The 19564-nt window shown below is 43.8% G+C and overlaps 1 protein-coding gene across 10 annotated transcripts in view; it reads left to right on the forward strand.

The window, feature by feature from the left end:
- PUM2 (pumilio RNA binding family member 2) overlaps positions 1-8749 on the forward strand; it is a 67682-nt gene extending 58933 nt beyond the window's left edge. For 6 of the 10 annotated variants that reach the window (XM_071440136.1, XM_071440093.1, XM_071440120.1 and 3 more), the window contains 6 exons: positions 202-336; positions 599-736; positions 2422-2547; positions 3085-3206; positions 4897-5089; positions 5830-8749. In XM_071440136.1, the coding sequence (XP_071296237.1) occupies positions 202-336; positions 599-736; positions 2422-2547; positions 3085-3206; positions 4897-5089; positions 5830-5961 (846 nt within the window). In that variant the 3' untranslated portion in view covers positions 5962-8749. The remainder of the gene's footprint in view (positions 1-201; positions 337-598; positions 737-2421; positions 2548-3084; positions 3207-4896; positions 5090-5829) is intronic. The other 4 variants (XM_071440110.1, XM_071440128.1, XM_071440101.1 and 1 more) reach the window with 1 other exon arrangement.
- The last annotated feature ends 10815 nt before the right edge of the window (positions 8750-19564 follow it).

Here is a 19564-nt window from a genome sequence, read left to right on the forward strand (position 1 = left end):
ATGTGAACTGGTTGTGGAATATTACAAAATGTTGCATTTAGAAAAGAAAAGCTTCTGGTAAATATCCCCACCAAAATACAAAGTGAAAAATTACTCAAATGCTACAGTCATGTACATCTTGACGATATTTACTCTGACATGTAAATTCCAGCATGCTGCAGTATGTCTTAATTTGTTAACAGCACATTTATTTCCTTTTAGTTTGGAAGCCTGGATCAGAAGTTAGCCCTAGCAACACGCATCCGTGGTCACGTTCTGCCATTGGCCCTGCAGATGTACGGCTGTCGTGTCATCCAGAAAGCTCTCGAGTCAATCTCACCTGACCAGCAGGTAATTGTAAGTTAGAGCAATGCTTTTTTCATTTTATTTATTTTTATTGTATCCCTCTTTTTACTTGATTAAATTGATGATTATTCCCTTCATCATGAAATATGCTGGGGGGCTAAAGTAGGTGTTTAAATGAAAGTACTGAGGTACACAGTTAACACCATTGAATATGAAGGTTGGAGTCAGGATGAAATTAAATTTTTCCCCGTTTAAGGAAGGAGGGGTGGGGGAAATACCATCATAAAGACAAGGATAATCTTTGTTTTTCCAGAACGAAATGGTGAAAGAGCTGGATGGCCATGTTCTGAAATGTGTGAAGGATCAAAATGGAAACCACGTCGTACAAAAATGCATTGAGTGTGTTCAGCCCCAGTCGCTCCAGTTCATCATTGATGCATTCAAAGGACAGGTAGTGCCAATTGTTCATTTCCTCTTTGCAGGTTGCTTAGATTTCACAGAAGAAGATTTGCAGGTTTTTGTCCATCATTTGCATGTACAAGATAGCATTTGCCACTTTGCACTCAGCTTATTTTAAGTAGAATGAAAAAGGGAATGATGGCATGAAAAGCTGTTGGAGAGGCAATTAACATGCTGTAAAAAAATGAATTTGTTGGAGATAAGGCTCTAGAAAGACATATTTGTGTATGTATTATAAATAATAATAAATATTTATGTAATATAAATACATAAAAGGGACTTTGCATGCCCAGGCTTTGTGTTTGTGTGTTGCGATAGCACCATTTCACATTTCCTTCACAGCTCTTGGCAGGGCCATTTTTTATATAATAATAACAATGTACATGTTCTCTAGTATACATTTTTCATTAAAAATTACATTTTCCTGTCCTGTTGCACATGTGTCTTTCAGTGTTTCCCAATGAATGTCAGTCCTTAAGGAACTGCACTGATGAAATTCACTAATCTGTTCCCTACATATGGACTAGTGTGAAGGGGGTGTAGTATTTGTTTACTTCAGATTGGGGTTTTTGTTTTGTTTCCAAAAAAGCATTATTACTGTAAGATTGATATTGTGCTGCAGGCTAGTGAATGTGCTGCAGCTAAATAACATTTTAATCCTCTGAGACAAGTGTGTACTTTTATAGTCTTGAGAAGAATTGTAAATAGAATAGTAAAAATCTTACTAACTTGGCTATATAACTAAATTTTACTTTAATGGATGGCCAAATGTATTTCCTAATAAAATGTACAATATCTTTCTCATTTTACACAACAGCAATACCTGAATTGTTGTTGTACATAGTACTAAATTGCATACCAAGATTTCTAGGGTTTGGTCTTTTTACACCAAAAAGCGTGTATGAGGGTGTATGAGGTACATGAGATTCATTTTTTAAACTGTAAATAGAGCTCCTTGACTAAAGTGTGAGTTTATGTACTGAACGTCCATCCTAAGCACCAAGTAATTGCATATAGAAAATAGTAGCTAATGTGAAATGGCAAATGAAAAATGTCACACTTGTGATATTACTTATAATTTTCTCCTGCATTTGAGTTGATGCCTAATCATACAAGATTCTGTGTTTAGTCCTGATCAGCAATGACATTTTCGGAATTACTTCCCAAATCACAAATGTAGCTTCAGGAGAAGCAAGCAGAAGGAATAAGCAAGATTTGGCTGTATGTTTTGAGTAGTTATTTACAAACTTTGTATCTGTAGCTGGGAGCTTATTGTGTATACTGGAACATGGAATTGGTGAAAATCAGCCACTGTTACTGAATTCCTTTTTATAAGGGTCAAAGTCCTTAAATTTGAAAAGAATGTAAAAAGGGAAGCTTGAAAGTTGAACAGCAATTACCTAAGGGTCATACTTCCAGGCTTTCCTCTGCAGCTATGTAGGCTAGAAACATTGTAATGAACACTTGGGTTCTTGTATGTTTTCTGGAATCCTTGACACACAAAAATCTGCTTTTTCATATTTTCCTGACTTTTCCTGGAAATGGAATTCTGGTCTGGGCAGACAAAACTTTTTTTTTAGTAGTAGTTGGTATGTTCAGTTCCATTTCGAATGCAGCAATATTGCAATAGATGTGAGCTTCAGTTGGTGTAATTCAGTTTGCAATCCTGTTTTCAAGGTATTTGTGCTTTCAACTCATCCATATGGTTGTAGAGTAATCCAGCGTATTCTGGAGCACTGCACTGCTGAGCAGACTCTGCCAATCTTAGAAGAGCTGCATCAACACACAGAGCAGCTGGTGCAGGTCAGTGCATGTAGGCTCATTGTTAATGCACTTCAGAGTTTTTTCTTATCATCATTTACTCCTGTATCCTAGTTTAAATGCATTTGCCTCTTTTTAGTTTTGTAGACATTGATTTTTTTGTTTTTCTTTCCTTCTATAGTTTTAATGAAAATGAATTTGGAAGTTGGGAGGCAAAGAAGATGTAAAAAGCAATTTTCTTACACTTTTGACTGTAGCTTGGTGTTCAGGGGAATATTACAGCTGTTTAAAAAGTATGATCTTAAATTTGAGGATTTCTTTCTTTAAGAGGATAAAAGATACTCTGCAAAACACTGGTTTTACAAATTATTTACATTTTTCATGTAAAATATGTGGTCCATTAGGTAATTCTTGATGAAATATTTCTTGCATCACTTTGCTTCTGTAATTTTGACATTATTGTTTTTTCCTTATATCCATGCAAAGAGTAATTTCATACTGTATGCTTACATACAACAGCTGTCAGTACTCATTATTTGGTATGAACACAAAAGAAAATTTAAGTCATCTTATTTTCAGGATCAATATGGAAATTACGTTATTCAACATGTACTGGAGCATGGTCGTCCTGAAGACAAAAGCAAAATTGTTTCAGAAATAAGAGGAAAAGTTCTAGCTCTGAGTCAGCACAAATTTGCCAGGTATTGCATAATTTTCATATACTAAAAATTCATTAACCTTGTAAAGTTGTAAAACTGGATTTATTTCTTGTGTTACTAAAGGGATACAATAATTTTTTTTGTTTATCTTACCTCCTGAAATTCCATATTTTTATAGAGATGAATGGTAGTGACATTTTTATACTAGGTTTGGGGAAGGGAAGGGACAAATGTTCTGTAGCAAAACAAAAGAGGTTCTGTGGGTTTATGGGATGGCTTTTGTTCACTTTGTGCAAGTGCAGGTAACAGGTTCCAGGTTTTCATGTAAGGATGCCCAGAGCCAGGCGAAAAGCTCTGCTGGAACTTGAGTGATTTGCTGATGACGATGAGCTGGGACCTGCTGACTCTCAATCCAGCCTAGCAATTTGCAAGTATAAAAAGGCTAGCTTTAAAAAATGGTAGTTCAGTCTGACAAGGATTTTCTGTGTTAGAAAGTCTGAAAGACTACTGTAGGAGGACTGAACTATTCTGAAATTGGAACCTACAACTCCTCCTTTTGTGCTTTTTACTGAAATACGGATTATGTGCCTTTTGTGAAGGAAAAATACACCTGAGAATTCATTCTAGGTGATTTAGTGAGAGTAACCTTGTCATCAAAATGACATAGAAATGCACTGTGATTTTATGGGAGCATTTGTTTTAAAAACTGCTAGCAAACCAGTTTATTTGGATTTTTTTTTTTTGCCCGAATAGAACTTTTCAAAACCCTCTGACTTGCTTAATTTCTAAAGCACAGTTTTAGGACTGGGATCATTTTGCTATGTTACAAGCTTTGATGGCCTTTCCTGCTTCTGAAATAAACTGGAAGGTCAGAGACTTGCTCTACAAAAGAATATTTGATGGAATCTCTGATGTAGGCATGCTCTTGGAAAGTGCATTTATTTAAAAAGCAGGAGTCTTCATACCGGGCATTCTCTGTTGGGTCTTCAAAGGGCCCTCAACCAAAATAGATGTGCTAGAACACATCTGCAGCCTGAAGTCCAGTATACCTATGTAGGTTCAGTGTAAAAGTCTCTCCTACCAGATAATCAGAAAATAACCCTGTCACATGGATGAAGTAATAGTGATGTGGTGACTAACTTCCTCAGTCATTAGACTGGAAATTTGGAAATGAGGAATTGATGCGTTTGCAATATGCTCTTTACTGGCATTAAGAACTGGTAAACTTCCAGAGAAATTGATAGTAGTTACCTGAAAGAATGTTACCCCTCCAGTCCTATTGGAAATCACGGCAACCCTGACAAAGGGAGGAAATTATGCATCTGACTCCATTGATATCAGAAGGCTAAATAATTACTTTATTATACTATATTATTCCATACTACATTACACTACATCTAAACTGAATCTGCACAAGCACTCAACTCAACTGACCAGAATCCTGTGACTGTCAGCCAACAATCCCGACACAAACGCGTGGATTCAATAGGTCAGTGAATCAAAACACTCACACCAGAATCCAATCACCAATTCCCTTCAGGTAAACAATCTTCCACAACATTCCACGTGTTCCAAAACAGAAGCAGTAAATGAGATAAGAATTGGTTTTTTCTTTCTCTGAGGTTCCTTGCTGCAATTCCCAGAACTTATCCTTGGGAAGCTGTGCCTTGCTTTTCTCTGTGAGGAGAAATGCGGCCACACAGTCCCACCGTGGACTTGCCTTCTTTTTCAGCAACGTGGTGGAGAAGTGCGTGACGCACGCGTCGCGCGCGGAGCGAGCCCTGCTGATCGACGAGGTGTGCTGCCAGAACGACGGCCCGCACAGTGCCTTATACACCATGATGAAGGACCAGTACGCCAACTACGTCGTGCAGAAGATGATCGACATGGCCGAGCCCGCCCAGAGGAAGATCATCATGCACAAGGTATGGGCGTGCATGTTTGCAGGGATTCGGAAATACGTCTGGGAGCTGTTCTGCCACAGCACCTTCTCCCCTGCAGATGTAAAACTCAACGCTTCTGTAATCTAGAGCTTGATGGCATTTACCAAGCTCCATGACATTCAGTGGAGCTTGGTAAAGGAGAAAACATTCAGGTCTCTGAGCACTGAGCTAAAAAAGGAAAGTTTCGGTAGTTGGATTTCATCTTCTGTCTTCATGCCAGCTTTTATGTGAAAATACTTCTAACAGGAAAATGTAGTATCTGTCATCACTATTAATATAACGGGAGAAATACTTGTTTTCTCTTTTTATTTCCTGATTGTGGGTATAAATCCACTCTGCAGTTCCCCCAAAAAGAGATTCCCACACTTCCTAGCATTTCTACTTCCAGGCACATTTCTACTTAAGAATATCCAGACATGGAGAAGTGTGCTGTTGCCATAATGGCCAGAGGCTATTTAACACAGGGCCCAAGATATTCCTGCAGTAGCTCTGCTTCCCCCAGTCACCAACAGGGCTCTCCCACAAAGTACTGCCTCCGTTTTCCTGCAATAGGAACATCAGTTATTTGATGAGTCAAAATCACCAGTTTTACATCTTTCCAGAAACTTCCAGCGCTTTGAAATACGGGCTTCTGGCATCTTTTTGCATAATTTTTTCAAAGTGTAGTCACCTCTACTTAAAAGTGTGGATGTTAAAAAAGCCAAACGTGTTTCTTATTACAGATTCGACCTCACATCACGACTCTGCGTAAATACACCTATGGCAAACACATTCTGGCCAAGCTGGAGAAGTATTACCTGAAGAACAGTGCTGATCTGGGGCCAATTGGTGGACCACCAAATGGGATGCTGTAAAAGACAAAGAGAAACAGAAGAAAAATTAAATTGTGAATTATCAAAACCTACAACTTAACTCTAAATGTTCTGATTTTTTTAAATCTATTTATTGACTTTGTTCATCCATTTGTAAAATTTTTATTCTTGTGTATATTTTTGGGGAGTGAATTGTTAAAAAAAATCTCCAGCCCTGATCCGGAGACCTATCAGATTGGATGGCTGGCAAAGCACAGAATGCCTGTATATGATGTAATTGTATCAAAATAGCTGTCACATATTTTGTAAATTTTTACCTTGTAAAGTCACTGAAATAGTTTTTAAAGGGAAAAAGTACAGTATTCTTTTAATACACTGGCTTGCAATCTGGTAGGTCTACCCAGCATCATAGCACAACAGGTTTATAGAGTTGTATATAGAATTAATCCTTATTTTTCCCTTTGTGTGAAGTCTTTTATACCAGATTAAAATTGATCAGCTGCATAAACATTATTTAACATGTTGAAAAGTTAAGTTGTATTTTGGTGGTTCACAACATCCTATCCAAATAACAAACAGGGCACAGCAAATTAAAGTAGGGAAGAACAAAACGATGGAAACTTTAAAAGACTAGGTTTTGGCACTTGCTGTGGATACAGGTTTTTTTAAATCATGCCCTAAGGTTTTCTCTAGCGATGTATTAAAAATAAAGTGCTGTATATACTTATATATTTAATTGTTGTACAAGGTAGAGCGATTAAAATGATGGTGGTACTTCCATTCAGCAAAGTACTCTGTTGGAAAAGGAGTGAACCTGTATTAACTTTACAGTCAGTTTTACAATGCAGGAAGAGTAGAGATATGTATTTTTTTATTTTGCATATAGAATTGTAAGGATTTGAAAGTGTTGAGCATTTATTTTGCTTTCTCACTGTAGATGCAAAAAATAGGTAATGATAAAGAGAAGGGGCCACTGAAAAGTAAACTTGATAGCTCAACATTTAAGCATGATTGATTAAATATTCAGATAGCTTTTTGCTTCCTATAAATATATGCATTGTATACGTGTAGTTAATAGGTGTAAGTTTACAGTTTGAAAACAAATCTCTCGTTTCGATGTTTATTACGAAGCCTTGCTAATTTAGTAGTGATGCTTACCTTGGTTGTACAGATGTACATTTGTAAACCTTCATGCTGTAAATGTAATTTGTTTTACTCCTTTTTGGGACAAAAATTTGCATTTTAGTGTATATTCATATCCTCATTCCCTTCTTTCCCCCGGCATATAGTGTTGTATAATGTAAATTTATTTCAGCAAATCAAGAGTGATTTTTTTAAAATTCTATCTTTATATGGTTTCAAAAATATGAACCGGCTTTCTTTTTATCTATTGTGAGAAACATTATGTTTTGTTTATAACATAGCTGTTAAATCTGTTCATATGGACACTTTGGGAAATCAATCTGTTCAAATTTTAAATCAGGATAAATAAGCATAGTAAGAAGTGGACTGAAATATTTGGTTATTACAGAAACCAATGCTTCTTCCATCTTAATAAATGTGGCATGAATTTTTTGTACAGAAGAGTACTGTATTTTTGAATAGCCTTCTCGCAGCGTAAAGCAAATATGTATGATACTGTCGATTTTTTCCTCTGGACATATGACATTGTAACAGTAACATAAAGATGATGTACATATACAAGCGGCCTTATGTACATTTCCCAATGATCTTTTTAAGGCAGAATTGTGACCATATGTGTATAATTAAAATCCTTTTTAATCCTTTGCCTATGGAAATATTTTGGAAAAAGCTTACTTTGTATATTCAGTTTCTGAAAGATAAAGAAAGTGCTTTGTATGTTGTTGAAGTAAGTATTTTGTGTAAAATGTTCATTTGGATGGCTTAACCTAAAGTTTTGATCAACGTGGTAGTTTGGAAACAACGTCTTGAGCATTGATCAAATAAAAGGCTGTTTTGGTAGGGGTGTGATCATGAGAAAGAAAATAGTAGTGGTACAAACTTGTATGAGGAATTCTGTCATGTTACTGTTGGTACCAGGGTTACATAACTGTTATCTAGCAGACATCTGAGGCGCTGCGTTTCTAATGGTAGTGAGAACTCCTTAATAGGCAAATGGCAAAGTCTCTTCCGGCCTACTTCCAGTGCCTGCATGAAGTGAAGTAGGAGGCCTCGTTATTTTGAGTAAGCACAATTCTAATTGCCAAGTAGTTTTTGCATGGCAGTTCACAAAATTCCTCCCCAGAGGTACCAGCCCAGTCATTGGAGCCAGAGCTTTCCCATAGTCACCCAAAGGATGACTTTGAGCCACTCCCTTGGACACATCAATTCTCAGTGACTGTCTTTACCCTGTGAACCTGTGCCGTGTGTTACAATCCACAGAGCCGGCATTCCTTCACCACCTAAAACAGTACAGCAGGCTTTTGGGGATGTCCAGGCAGAAACTGAAAATGTCTCTGTACTTTGTCCCTGCAGCACTCATGCCATGGTTGAATTTAAACAGTCCTGTAACTGTCATCCTTGGTGCTTTCAATATCTTGAGTATAATATTCCACTTGCTCTCCTGAGATCATTTGTGCACAAATTCTATCCAGGAACATGAAAATCACTGGATTTCCTTTCAACTATTTTAAGGTTTGGGTAGAACCACTAGACTTTTTGCTCAAGTATTGCTTTTTGATATAGATTGTTTACGGACCAGTTTGATTAGGTTTGACTCCAGGTGGCTCGTATTGAATAATGTAATGTTCACGTGTATATACTGTAAAAATCAAAATGAAAATGTGTGAATAACACTGTGTGAAATATATCTGGTCTTGTGTTTTTCCTGTAGGAAAGCAGCCATATTCTCGTGTGACTTACCTGTGTCTGTGGAGCTCAGCTTTGGGAAGGTGCTCGCTCACTTGTTCTGATAGGAACTGGGCAATTATTGAAGAACCGTGGATTAGATCATTAAATTTTCAGAGGGCACTTTTGAGCGGCTAAACCTTCCTGTTTTATACAATGTCTTTACTGATGCCTAGTGAAAGCTACAGCCTGGTGACAGTTTCTTTTTACATCCCTGCATTCAGGATGAGTTCAGGAGCATTTGAGGGGGTTTGCTTTCAAATGAGAGAAGAAATTGTTAGCTCTCTGTGGCACCCCTGGATCCACACTCATTTCTGTTACTTCCCAGGAGGTTTTTCAAAAGACCATTTTTAGCTGAAGGTGTAGAGTGAAGTGGACTGACAGCACAGGAAATGAGCCTGGTGGGAAATAACTCACCTAAGGGGCCCCCATGGACAGAACAGTCATAATGCCCATCCCTCCATCCCTGACTTTTCCATCACTGCATGGAGAAAATTGAGGTTTTGGGGTCATAATGCTTAGACGTTTTAAAGCACTGATGCAAATTCAGAAACCAATTTAGTCACTGTTTTCTCTTCTCCAAGGGACGTGCATTTGGAGAGATGCTTATGGCTCACCGCAGCACAACAGTGAGGTTGGGCTCCATGGGAGTGTTTGATGCTCAGCATTCCAGTAACTGGGAAAGTGGGTTAACAGTGGGGTGATGACAACTCCCACCATGTCATTCGGGGAAGCTGAGAGAACGCAAAAGCATTTTAACAGCCAGTGACTGGTCTTTGAACCAGCAGATGCATCTGGGGAGAGAACTCGGGGTAAACGACAGAGCAGCACTGCCCCTGCAGCCAGGGTGGCCACAGCACTCCAGTGAGGAATTCTGCATGGAGCGGTGCCTGAGCATCCTGTGTCCTGAGAGTGGCAGACCCTGCCCCCGTGGTGGCACAGTTCTGCTGCTTGAGGAAGGAAAGGGGAGCCCCATGAGCTGTGTGGTCTGAGCTGTTGCAGCCCACAGCAGGGCAGGAGTGGCTGTTGGTTTGTTAACACAGCGGTTCACATCATTCCACGCTGCCAGTAGCACCTGAAGTCTCATTAGTCTGTGGGCAGCGCTGATGTGATGAGCTACAGGCAGTGCTTTACTCAGCCCAAACAGTTGCAGATACACAGACACTATCTGTGCCCAAAGGATGCTGATTCAAGCACCTCTTGGCTTGGGAATGAGGAAGCTTGGTTCCTTTCAGGGATATATCCCTCTTGGGGCTCTGCTTGGTTCCTGGTGTTGGGCTGGGGAGGTGTGGGAGAACTTGGCAAGTGTAGATCCTGCCACCCAGGAAGAGACAATCTGAGATGCTGCAGAGTGAGCCTGGGGTGTTTGCTTTCCTGTGCAGCAGAGCACCCCAGGCCACCCCAACTCCAGAAGGGGTTAAAAACCAGCACTGTCATCACAGAAAGAGTCACACGTAAGAGGATGAAAGGATGTCTGTCCATCCAGCGTTGATAGTGCTCCAGAGCTGATACAGGACATGGGCCTTCCTGAGCTAGTGCAGGAAAGGCAGTAACTGCTTTGGCCAGGAGAATGAACCAGATCCCAACATCACACATTAGGTGTCACAACACAGAGGCTGTGGGGTGGGGGAGCAACCACCCTGCACCGAGGCAGGGAGGGGTGGGAAGACCAAGCTTAGGGATTTACCTGAGCTGCTGGTGCTCCTCAGTGAGGAGGTGCACGGGCGTTTCCTGCGTTGGACAGAGCCTGCTCCCTCTGCAGGCTCGCTCTGTGGTTAGGGAACTTTGCCCAGCAAACGAGATGCTTGAATTAGTTTCCATTACCAGCCTCAGGGTTTTGAACCCACCTCCCTCACTTCACAAGCATTTTCCTAACCACAAGGAGCTGGGCGGGTTTACTTTCTACTCCTGAATTTGGGCTGGGCTTTTAGCACCGCTCGAACCATTCATTGCATCACAAAGAGCACAAGATGGAGCATGACTCCTAAAGCACGCAGGTGGGAGTTGGAAGTTCTGCACCTGAGATCCTTGTCTCCACCTCGATTCTCCCAGACTTAATGCAAAATATATCTCGGGAGCAGCATTCCCCCATCATTATCAGACTGGAAACTTTCCAGAGGCTTTATAAAAGGCAGCTGAAATGCAGGAAGACCTATTCTAAAGACCCTCTTTCTTTCGTTAATAAGAACAAACATTGGAATAAAACGTTCAGCTTCTCACCAGTATCAGTACTGTGGGCACAGGAGGTCTTCTGTCTCTTGCTCTTCTGCTTGCACAGTGCCTACCCAACCTCAAACTCCCCAGATCTGCAAACAAGAGCCGGGGCGCATTGCAGGTGACACAGCTGGTGTGCAAGAACATCGAGTGGGCGGGGAGAAACCCCTCACATAGCTGAGCCCTAATGAGCTTCGTTTGAGCTTCAGACCTGCCTGGAGGGCTCAGATTTCCTGGCAGCCGCACAGCACCGCAGCCCTTCCTCAGCCTGGCTGCTGGATCGTTTCCCAGCCCAGCCTCGGGGAGCGAGGCAGCCCTGCCCCAGCACAGCCGTGCTCAGGTGCTGGAGGCTGGGGGAGGGCTGCCTGCTTGTCTGCTGATCACAGGGCAGGTTCACACGCTGCAGCTTCACAAACACTCGCTCTGAGGACTGGCTGCAGGTCGTACCCACAGCAGAGCTGCCCCAGTACCCGAGTGCCGCAGAGGAGTGTCACTCCTGGGCTCTGGGGGGCATTGGCCAAGCCTGCTGAGCTCCCTCTCCCTACAGGCGATGTTGGCTGTGCCTTCTCAGGCTGTGAGGCCACTGTCTGCTCCTGTCAAAGGGCTTCCCTCAGTGTTGGGGAAGCAGAACAGTTGCAGGTGTCAGGTCCCAAAGTAAAGATCCCCAAAGACATACAACTGCTTACTGAGGGCTAATGGGAACTAAGAAGGGAAGTGTTACAGCAAGGGAACACACGCAGGTGGTGGCAGAAACACTGGCTAACAAGGGAGATGATGACAGCACATTTCACAGTTATATTCTCTTCTCCCAAATATAGGCACCCCATTCCCTGTCTAAACTGGAGGATCAAAAATTAAAGGTTCCCTGGTGGGAGTGACGACTTCTCTTTCCTCCCCTGTATAAACCTTATCTCCCTTTCTCTGAGACAGCTAAAATACAGGATCAGAAAGTATTTCCATTCCTCTCTGTACAGGATCAATTCAGGAGGAGAGATTTTGGGAGGCCATCCGTTCATACAGGCTGGATCTTGGAGAAGGATTCAGCCCCTTTGCCTGGGTGTGCCTAGATGCTGTTCCTTGCTCCACACCTGTGTGGGAACTGGATCCAGAGGCTGGTACAACAACCACAGCAATCACTCAGTAAGCAAGAATGAGAGGGCTGAAGCTGGGCTGAGGAGCTGAGGATGGGCAAACTCAGTGCAAATCACAGAGTCTGTTCCAGCCCCTTGCATGGAGGGGTGGGATGAATGGAGCAGAGTTCAACCCTATCAGAGATCCAAGCTATACACTGATCTCTTTCAAGAGAGCCATTTGGCTCTTAAAAAGCCTTTTTGTATGAAAGCTCACCATCTTAAGTACTCTAAAACTCACATGATGTCTCCTGTTTCCTTGAAACATCACGTGTCTCATGAGAACTAAGAGTTTGATTATTCATCCCAGTTTGGGAGTCATACTAGTTCACATCCTGCAGGGAAGGGCTCTATCATGCAGCCCTTCCTCATGTGCCACCCCCTCCACATGCAGGGAACCAAAAGTTCAGAAGTCTGATCAGGGTGTTAAAGGTGACCCAGCCCACATTTCTGTGAAGTGCTGCACAGCCCTCACTGGCCACTTGGAGAAGGGATAACCCCACAGGGCCATGCAGCTACACCCCACCAGCGAGGCTATGGGGGAAATACCATCCCAGTTTAAAACCAAATCTGTTTAAATGTGGATGCTCCCAGGCAGACTCATCCACTGGGAACAGATCCTGTTGCATACTTTGGGATCTGGTGCCATTGGAGGAACCCTTGATCATCCAAGACAACTGGGCAGGGCAGGGAAACATTCTCTAGGAGCTTGCCTCAGCCAAACCTTTTATTCCAGCAGAATGTCTTAGATGGCACTGGACACTTTCATATACACAGTTGGTCTCTTCACCTAGAACATACCAGAAATCAGTAAGCAACATTTTATAAATCAATGGTTAAAAGGAGGAGGAAGAGAAGGGAGGGAGGGAAGAGAAGACAGGACTAGGCCCAAAGGGTTTGTTTGGAGTGGGAGTGAGAACAACTTTATACTGAAGAATGGAATGGGATGAGAGGTGACGAAATAAAGCATCTACATCTACACACACACACAAAACTTCTGCAACCACAGTGCAATAAACAACCATAAGGACCTTTTGGATTACAAATAATGGGAGAAGGGATGGGGAAGGCAGAAGGAGCACCTAAATGATGCTTTTTAAAAGTACATAATATAGTAATAATAGTAATAATACATACATAGTAATAATAGTAAAAAGACACTTTATGCATTGCAAAACCTTCATTCCAGGCCTCCCTGTGAAGTATAGCTAATTTCACAGTCATCTTAAAAGAAAAATTAAAACAAAAAAACTAAAAAAAAAGGAAACAGAATAAAATTTGAGGCAATTAAAATATCTGTGTTCACCGCCTGTTGCAAATATCTTTGTTCACCCACAGTCAGTGCTGTCAGAGTGAAGCAGGCATCAGGCACACATTCCACACTGAGCTGAAGCCCCTGGTAAACCCACAGCTTTCTCTTCCCCACAGACATGTAGGTCAGCAGTGCAGGACCCAACCAGGGTTACAGCCCCTGCTCCCATCCTTCCCTCCAGCTCCTCGCCCATGTATGTGCCCTGCTGTGCCCCTGCCCTCCTCCCTGTGCCCGTCCCCAGTGGGGCAGATGCCCCCATGGAGGTGGCTCAGCCCCAGGAAGGCGCTGGCAGGCAGACACTGGGGCACAGCTCGGTCTCTGCCTCAGCCTTGCACCTGCACCACCCCTGCAGCACCGACCCACCCGCGGTAGGGGCATCCCCGCCCCCGGCAGCTGGGGAAAGGCGCTTTGAATGAATGCATGGGAAGGGCCAGGATGAGGGATGAGACAGGATGGGTGGGATCGGTGTTGAATCAATGCTCTGGCAGCCAGGGCCGGGAGGCACTTGCACCGCCTGGAGGGGTCGGCCAGGAGTGACTGCACTCAGCCCTCAGCCAGGGCTGCCGATGCCTGCGGGAGGGGGTAAGTGGCCTTGAAATGCGAAATGAAGGGTGATAATTGCAGCGAGATGCATCCGTTTGGTTAATCAGGAAGAAAACCTGTACGTTGTGTCTATCAGTTTCACCACTTAGTCACCACTGGTGGCAAGAGGAAATGGTAAAACCTGTGGCTGGCCCCAGAGCCATCGTTCCTCAAAGACTTTCAGCCAGTCTGGGGTCCAGATCACCTCAGCTTGATGAATACATAAAAAAACAACAGTATTTTTTACCATGTTCCAAATATCTGTTCTAATCAGCTGTTACTGAACTGGAACTAAAATCTCTGATGCAGTCTAGCCCTGCTCTCACAACTGCTCTGCTGCAGCATCTGCTTCTCCCAAGACCAGCTTTTTTGCATACGTAGGAGTATTAAACCTGCTTTGGCAGAATTCCTGAAGTTGGACGTGCTTACTCAAATTCTCCATGCAGCAGAAACACCTAACTCAAGACACTTGGCTGTTTAAAGGCGACAGTCTTGAAACTCATAGTCAACATGTTTCATGTGGACTGAATACTTCCATATTTTGGCTAAAACACTTTCATTTTTTCCTTTGTTTGGAACTTTTTAACGAGCAGTACTGCTCTAGTTTGTGCAAAAACTGATAGCTAACTTCAAGGGTATGCTGTATATTGGGTATGGTCAGAGAGGAACAGGGACCACATTCCACGAGGAGAACTTTTATTAAAGTTTTGTGCAAGTTATTCAAGTATAACCTATCATAAGATAGAGCATAAGCCTCTATCACAAATCAGGACAATAAAGGAATACAGAGAAGATACAGGAGGCCTTTGACAAGAGATTATACCTCATTTGATCTGGAGTCCCCATCTCCCCCAGGCAAATAATGGGTCTCTGTGACACTGCCAGAGCCAGCTGTAGGATTAAAAATACATATATTTTATTGTCATTTATTGAGGTACTATAAAAGCACCAAGTATCACAGTTCCTATTTTGCAGGGTGGCAGGCAGCTGTACAGGGTCCAACTTCTCTCATGGTCAGAGGGTGTGCAACTCAGGCAATCTGCAAAACTTCTTCTCAGCACTTCCCCACTGAACACATGAAGAAAGCTCCCCTGGAAGAGCGGGGTGGCTGCCAGAGGGGAAGGTAACAGGTACCAAGCAGGGGGTGCTGTGGAAACAGGGTAGCTCTGTCCTCCCTGTGCTGCTTGCCTTTTCCCCAGAGTTCCTGCACTGCCTGCCTGTATGTTCCTGGGAGTCATGATACCCTTCTCTCCATGCTCATTTTCATGCCAGGGCAAATCCCATTCTGTGTTCAAATTATTTAGGGTCACAGAGGTCGAGGGATCATGCACTGCAAGCCAGCATGAGTCACTGTGAGTGAGCTGCCCTGAGCTGACTACGGGTAAGAGCATCACGGAAAGGCAGCAGAGCATCTCTCTGGGCAAGGGAAAGAACAACAAAAAAAGTGGTTATTCAGATGAGTGCTTTCAGAAATACCTGCCTAGTCCACAAGCTCTGAAAGTGGTGGGCGAAAATTGTTGAACAGTGAAAGCAGCATCCAGTACTACAGGAAAAGTCCTCATTAAGAGAGAGCGAGTCAGTCTTTTCTTGTGGGCAACACCCGGGTAACTCCAGGCTAATGGGAAACCCCTCCATAGGTTTTCATGCACCAGCCCCCAAAATCCAGCTCTGAGGCTCTCTGGAATGAGCATGCAGGATCCTACCAGGCCCTCACATGAAGCATCAAAGCAATGCAGCTGCTTTTATTACAGCTGTTTATGAAAACTATCACAAAAGTGGCATGCCACTGCCAGCTGAGCTTTTGCCAAAGGAAGGTCTGCTTAATTAGGTCAAGAATTATTTGGTTAGTGGCACAGACATATTTATACATAGTTTTCAGTGTCCACACAGAAGTTCTCACTAGCAGAACAAAGGGAAAGGGGATAGAGGAGAAAAAAAAAGGTCAGCAAACTCTTGGGAGAGGCAGCCAAGTTGATTCAATTAGCAACTATAAAGCCAGCACTACAGCTACCCTAACACTTGGACCATTACACTTTGCATTGTTTAAGCAGAAAAAAACCCCAACCTCTGATTTTTTACAAGAAGATTTATTCTTGTCCAAGTAAGCAAGGTCATCCTTTCCATCAGAGCATTACACCAGGAGAAGAAAGGAGATCAGAGCAGACATGGCCTCAGGCTAACTGCAGCTCCACACCTTAGGGTGGGCCAGAGGGAGTCTCCTCCGGTCTCTCACTTCCTGGGAGTGCAAGCCAGGAGGAGATGGAATTGCTCAGAGATGTCTGACTCACTGCAAAGGTGGCTGGACAGAACAGGCAAAATCAGATATCACTGTGCAAGCAAACTGGGTGCATTCAGGTGATCCTGCTGAAGTCACAGCTGCATGTGAAAGGGTCAGAATCAATTATTTCTACATCAGTGCAAAAGGACATCCAAACCAAAATGCACAGGATTTGCCAAGGCATGCAAGGAGTTAGGAAGAGCTAGTTGTATTTGGTGCCACCAGCCTGAATGAAGAGAAATGGCCTGGTGAGCAGTGGCCCCTGTGTCTGGGGACCCAGAAGATGAGTAGCACAACGGCTGGACAACAAATGTTGCACTCTGGCAGACAAGCTCTTGGTAATCTGAGGCTGAAGATCCAGCTTGCTTCCTCTTCAGACTCGTTCTTAATGCTTGTATTCATTTACTGACTGGGCAGATTGCTCCTTTGTTACTGCATGGAGTTAGAAAGTGAAGGATGTGGTGTGGGCCATGGATAATAGAGACACTGGCCTGAGGAACTTGAAAGGGGAAGAAGAAGAGAAGCTCCAGGCTAGCAGCAAATGAAACTTTGCAAATCTTTCTGGTCTACACAGTCTCCAAATAGGTCACCAGCCACACTGTCCTAACCTACTCCTGTCAGGACAATCCTTCCTCTTCCATCTGCAGGTATTAGCTCACTGATCAAAGCTTCTTGTCAGCTCACCATTCTGGGGCACCATGCATGGGAAACCCTGATGTCAAAGGCACTGTCAGTGACAGTACTTTGCCCTTCCCAGACACCATCCCTTTTTTTTTGGGTGCATCTCCCACCTCACTCCAATAAGTTTCTAGGGCAGACTGAATCTGAATGCATTTAACTAAATATATTTAACATCCTGTTACTGCCTCATGTGTTCAGAGGCACCCTCTTTCCTCTCTGTGCTGTTCAGCTATCACCACAGAAATTCAGGGTTTCACCTAAAGCCTTGCTTACATGTTATACCTGAGAAGTGAAACACACACAAGAGCTGGGGGTTTCCTGTTCTTACAAATCCCCTTTAGCCAACTGAGCTACCACATAGGGGGAAAACCAGACTTCTTTCTCTGTCACAAAAACAACAACAGAGAAAATGGCAACCATCACCTCGGAAGCCAGATACATGATGCCAACCAGAAATAGCACATGTGAGCAGTGAGCTGTCAAGCCCAGCAGGTGGGCAGCCTGGACACTTACAGCAATCTCAATACTTGCACATACTCTAACCTCCCACTGTGTGTTAGGGAATATATTTCTCTTCTCCATCCCAAGATGTTGGGCTGTAGCATAGTTAAGTTTGCCAGCTGATGAAATCATTGAGAAGTGATGTGTGAGTCTGTCCAGCTTGATGCCACAGGTACAGTCCAGCCCTTGTTAAGGAACTCAAAGCAGAATCTAACCCTTTTTCTAACCCTACCCCACCTGGTCACAGACCATTAATGAGCCATCTAAGGACACCAGGCTATGGCACCAGGCTTCAGGAGTCATCCATCAGTCACCTGCTCTGCAGGCTGCACTGCTGCTGACGTGCAGCTTGGGGTGAGGACACAGAGTAACAGTGGCACATCCTCACACACTACTGTGGGTGGCTCTGACACCTGGCAAGCCAGGCAGGCAGCTCCTGCTGCTGTGTGACACTCACATTCATCAGGGCAGGGGACAATGGCTTCTGCTCCAGAGCCCAGTGCAGAAGGGTGGTGGTTGCCCAACAGCAGCAGTTGCCATCCCTGCTCCCAGCTCGCCTCTGGTGGTAGCAGAAGCAGTGAGCAGGATTCCTCCCATGGCTGTGTTTCCTCTCTTCCCATGGCAGCACACAGTTCAAACCAGCTCCTTTTCCCCAAGGAAACTGAGTTCAACTGGGCTACACTGCTGGAAGCCCTTGATCCAATTCTGGGAAATCCCCACAGCTCCACTGTACTGGGCAGAGGCAACCAGCTCCTATGATCCCCTGAGCTCCAGGCTGCCAAGAAACTCCTCTCCATACAAGTCTCATCTGGCTTTTCAGCATGGAGTTCTTTTGACTGAAACCACAATACTTAACATGCTTCAATGATCAAGCGGAGGGCACGGGAATGTCACTGAAAACACTTGGCTTCCAAACGCTGCATTGTTCTTCTCTCACCCCATTCACAGATCCCGACCAGAACATCCCAATCAAGCTCTAAACCTTTTCTGGCCAATCCAACAAGAAGCACCACAGTCCTATTTGACTGAGGACACACACAGGCCCATGCTGGCATGAAACCCAGCGCCACTCAACCCCAGTAGTGCTTGCCACTGCTCTCAGGAGTGCTCTGGAAGTGTTCCCTCCCTCCACTGTGCTGCCAGGGTCCACCAGATGCAGCCTTGGCCAAAGTGACCCCTGATCCATCAAAATCTGCTGAAAAGGCTGGCTGTGCCCAGCATGCATTTCCTGCAATGACCATGCAGATGGATGTCACCACCCACCCATCAAGTCTGGGTGATATTTTCAGCCTCGTGCTCTGCAGGCCCAGCACCAAGCACCTCTGACCCAAGCCCTGTCCCAAAAGTCTCATGTCCAATGTTCTGGTGGCACCAGGTCCAAGACATGGCAGGAAGAAGAACCTGGTGGCCACGGCTCACAGCTCACGTGAGGGAAAGGCAGGGTGGTAGGAGCTGCATGAGTAATTTAAGAGAGAGGGAAAGAAAGCAAGGTAATTAAAGACATGATAAAATCTCAACAGTTTTAGCCACATTGAATATCCAATTAGGGCTATAAAGCCTTTGGGGCACAGCTGTGGGAAGGGATCCTGGGTCTGGCACAGATTGACCAACACCCACCGAGAGCCTCCAGAGCAACCAAGAAACACCAGTTAAGGCTCTTTTTTGGTTACCCCTCTCCCCAGCAGCTCCAGGGCAGCAGGGCCCAATGGCTGCAGCCTTAACCACATCCCTCATCCATCCAGCTGTGCCATGGCCATGCTGTGCCCATTGGCCATGTGGCCAGTGTGTGCTGCTACAGCTTCCAGCAGCTGTAAAAGTTCCTAAAAACGGCTTTTTTTTTTTTTCTAAATAATATTTGCACACACATTCAGCTGCATTGTTTATAGCAAACATTTCAACATGTGCTGGCACAAGCAGAGAAAATAAAACAAAACAAATGAATGGACTGGAACAGGAACTCCAGCCCTGACCCCGTGGAAGGGTGATACAATTCGTCCTGCGGTGTGTTTTTGCTGGATGGTTGTTGCCTCATTTTTGCCATCCTCGGTGGGACGTGTGAAGACCAAGCCACAGCAGCAC

Source organism: Agelaius tricolor, unplaced genomic scaffold, assembly GCF_023055355.1.
Source record: "Agelaius tricolor isolate 1412-34295 unplaced genomic scaffold, bAgeTri1.0.p SCAF_1, whole genome shotgun sequence".
Classification (NCBI taxonomy): Eukaryota; Metazoa; Chordata; class Aves; order Passeriformes; family Icteridae; genus Agelaius; species Agelaius tricolor.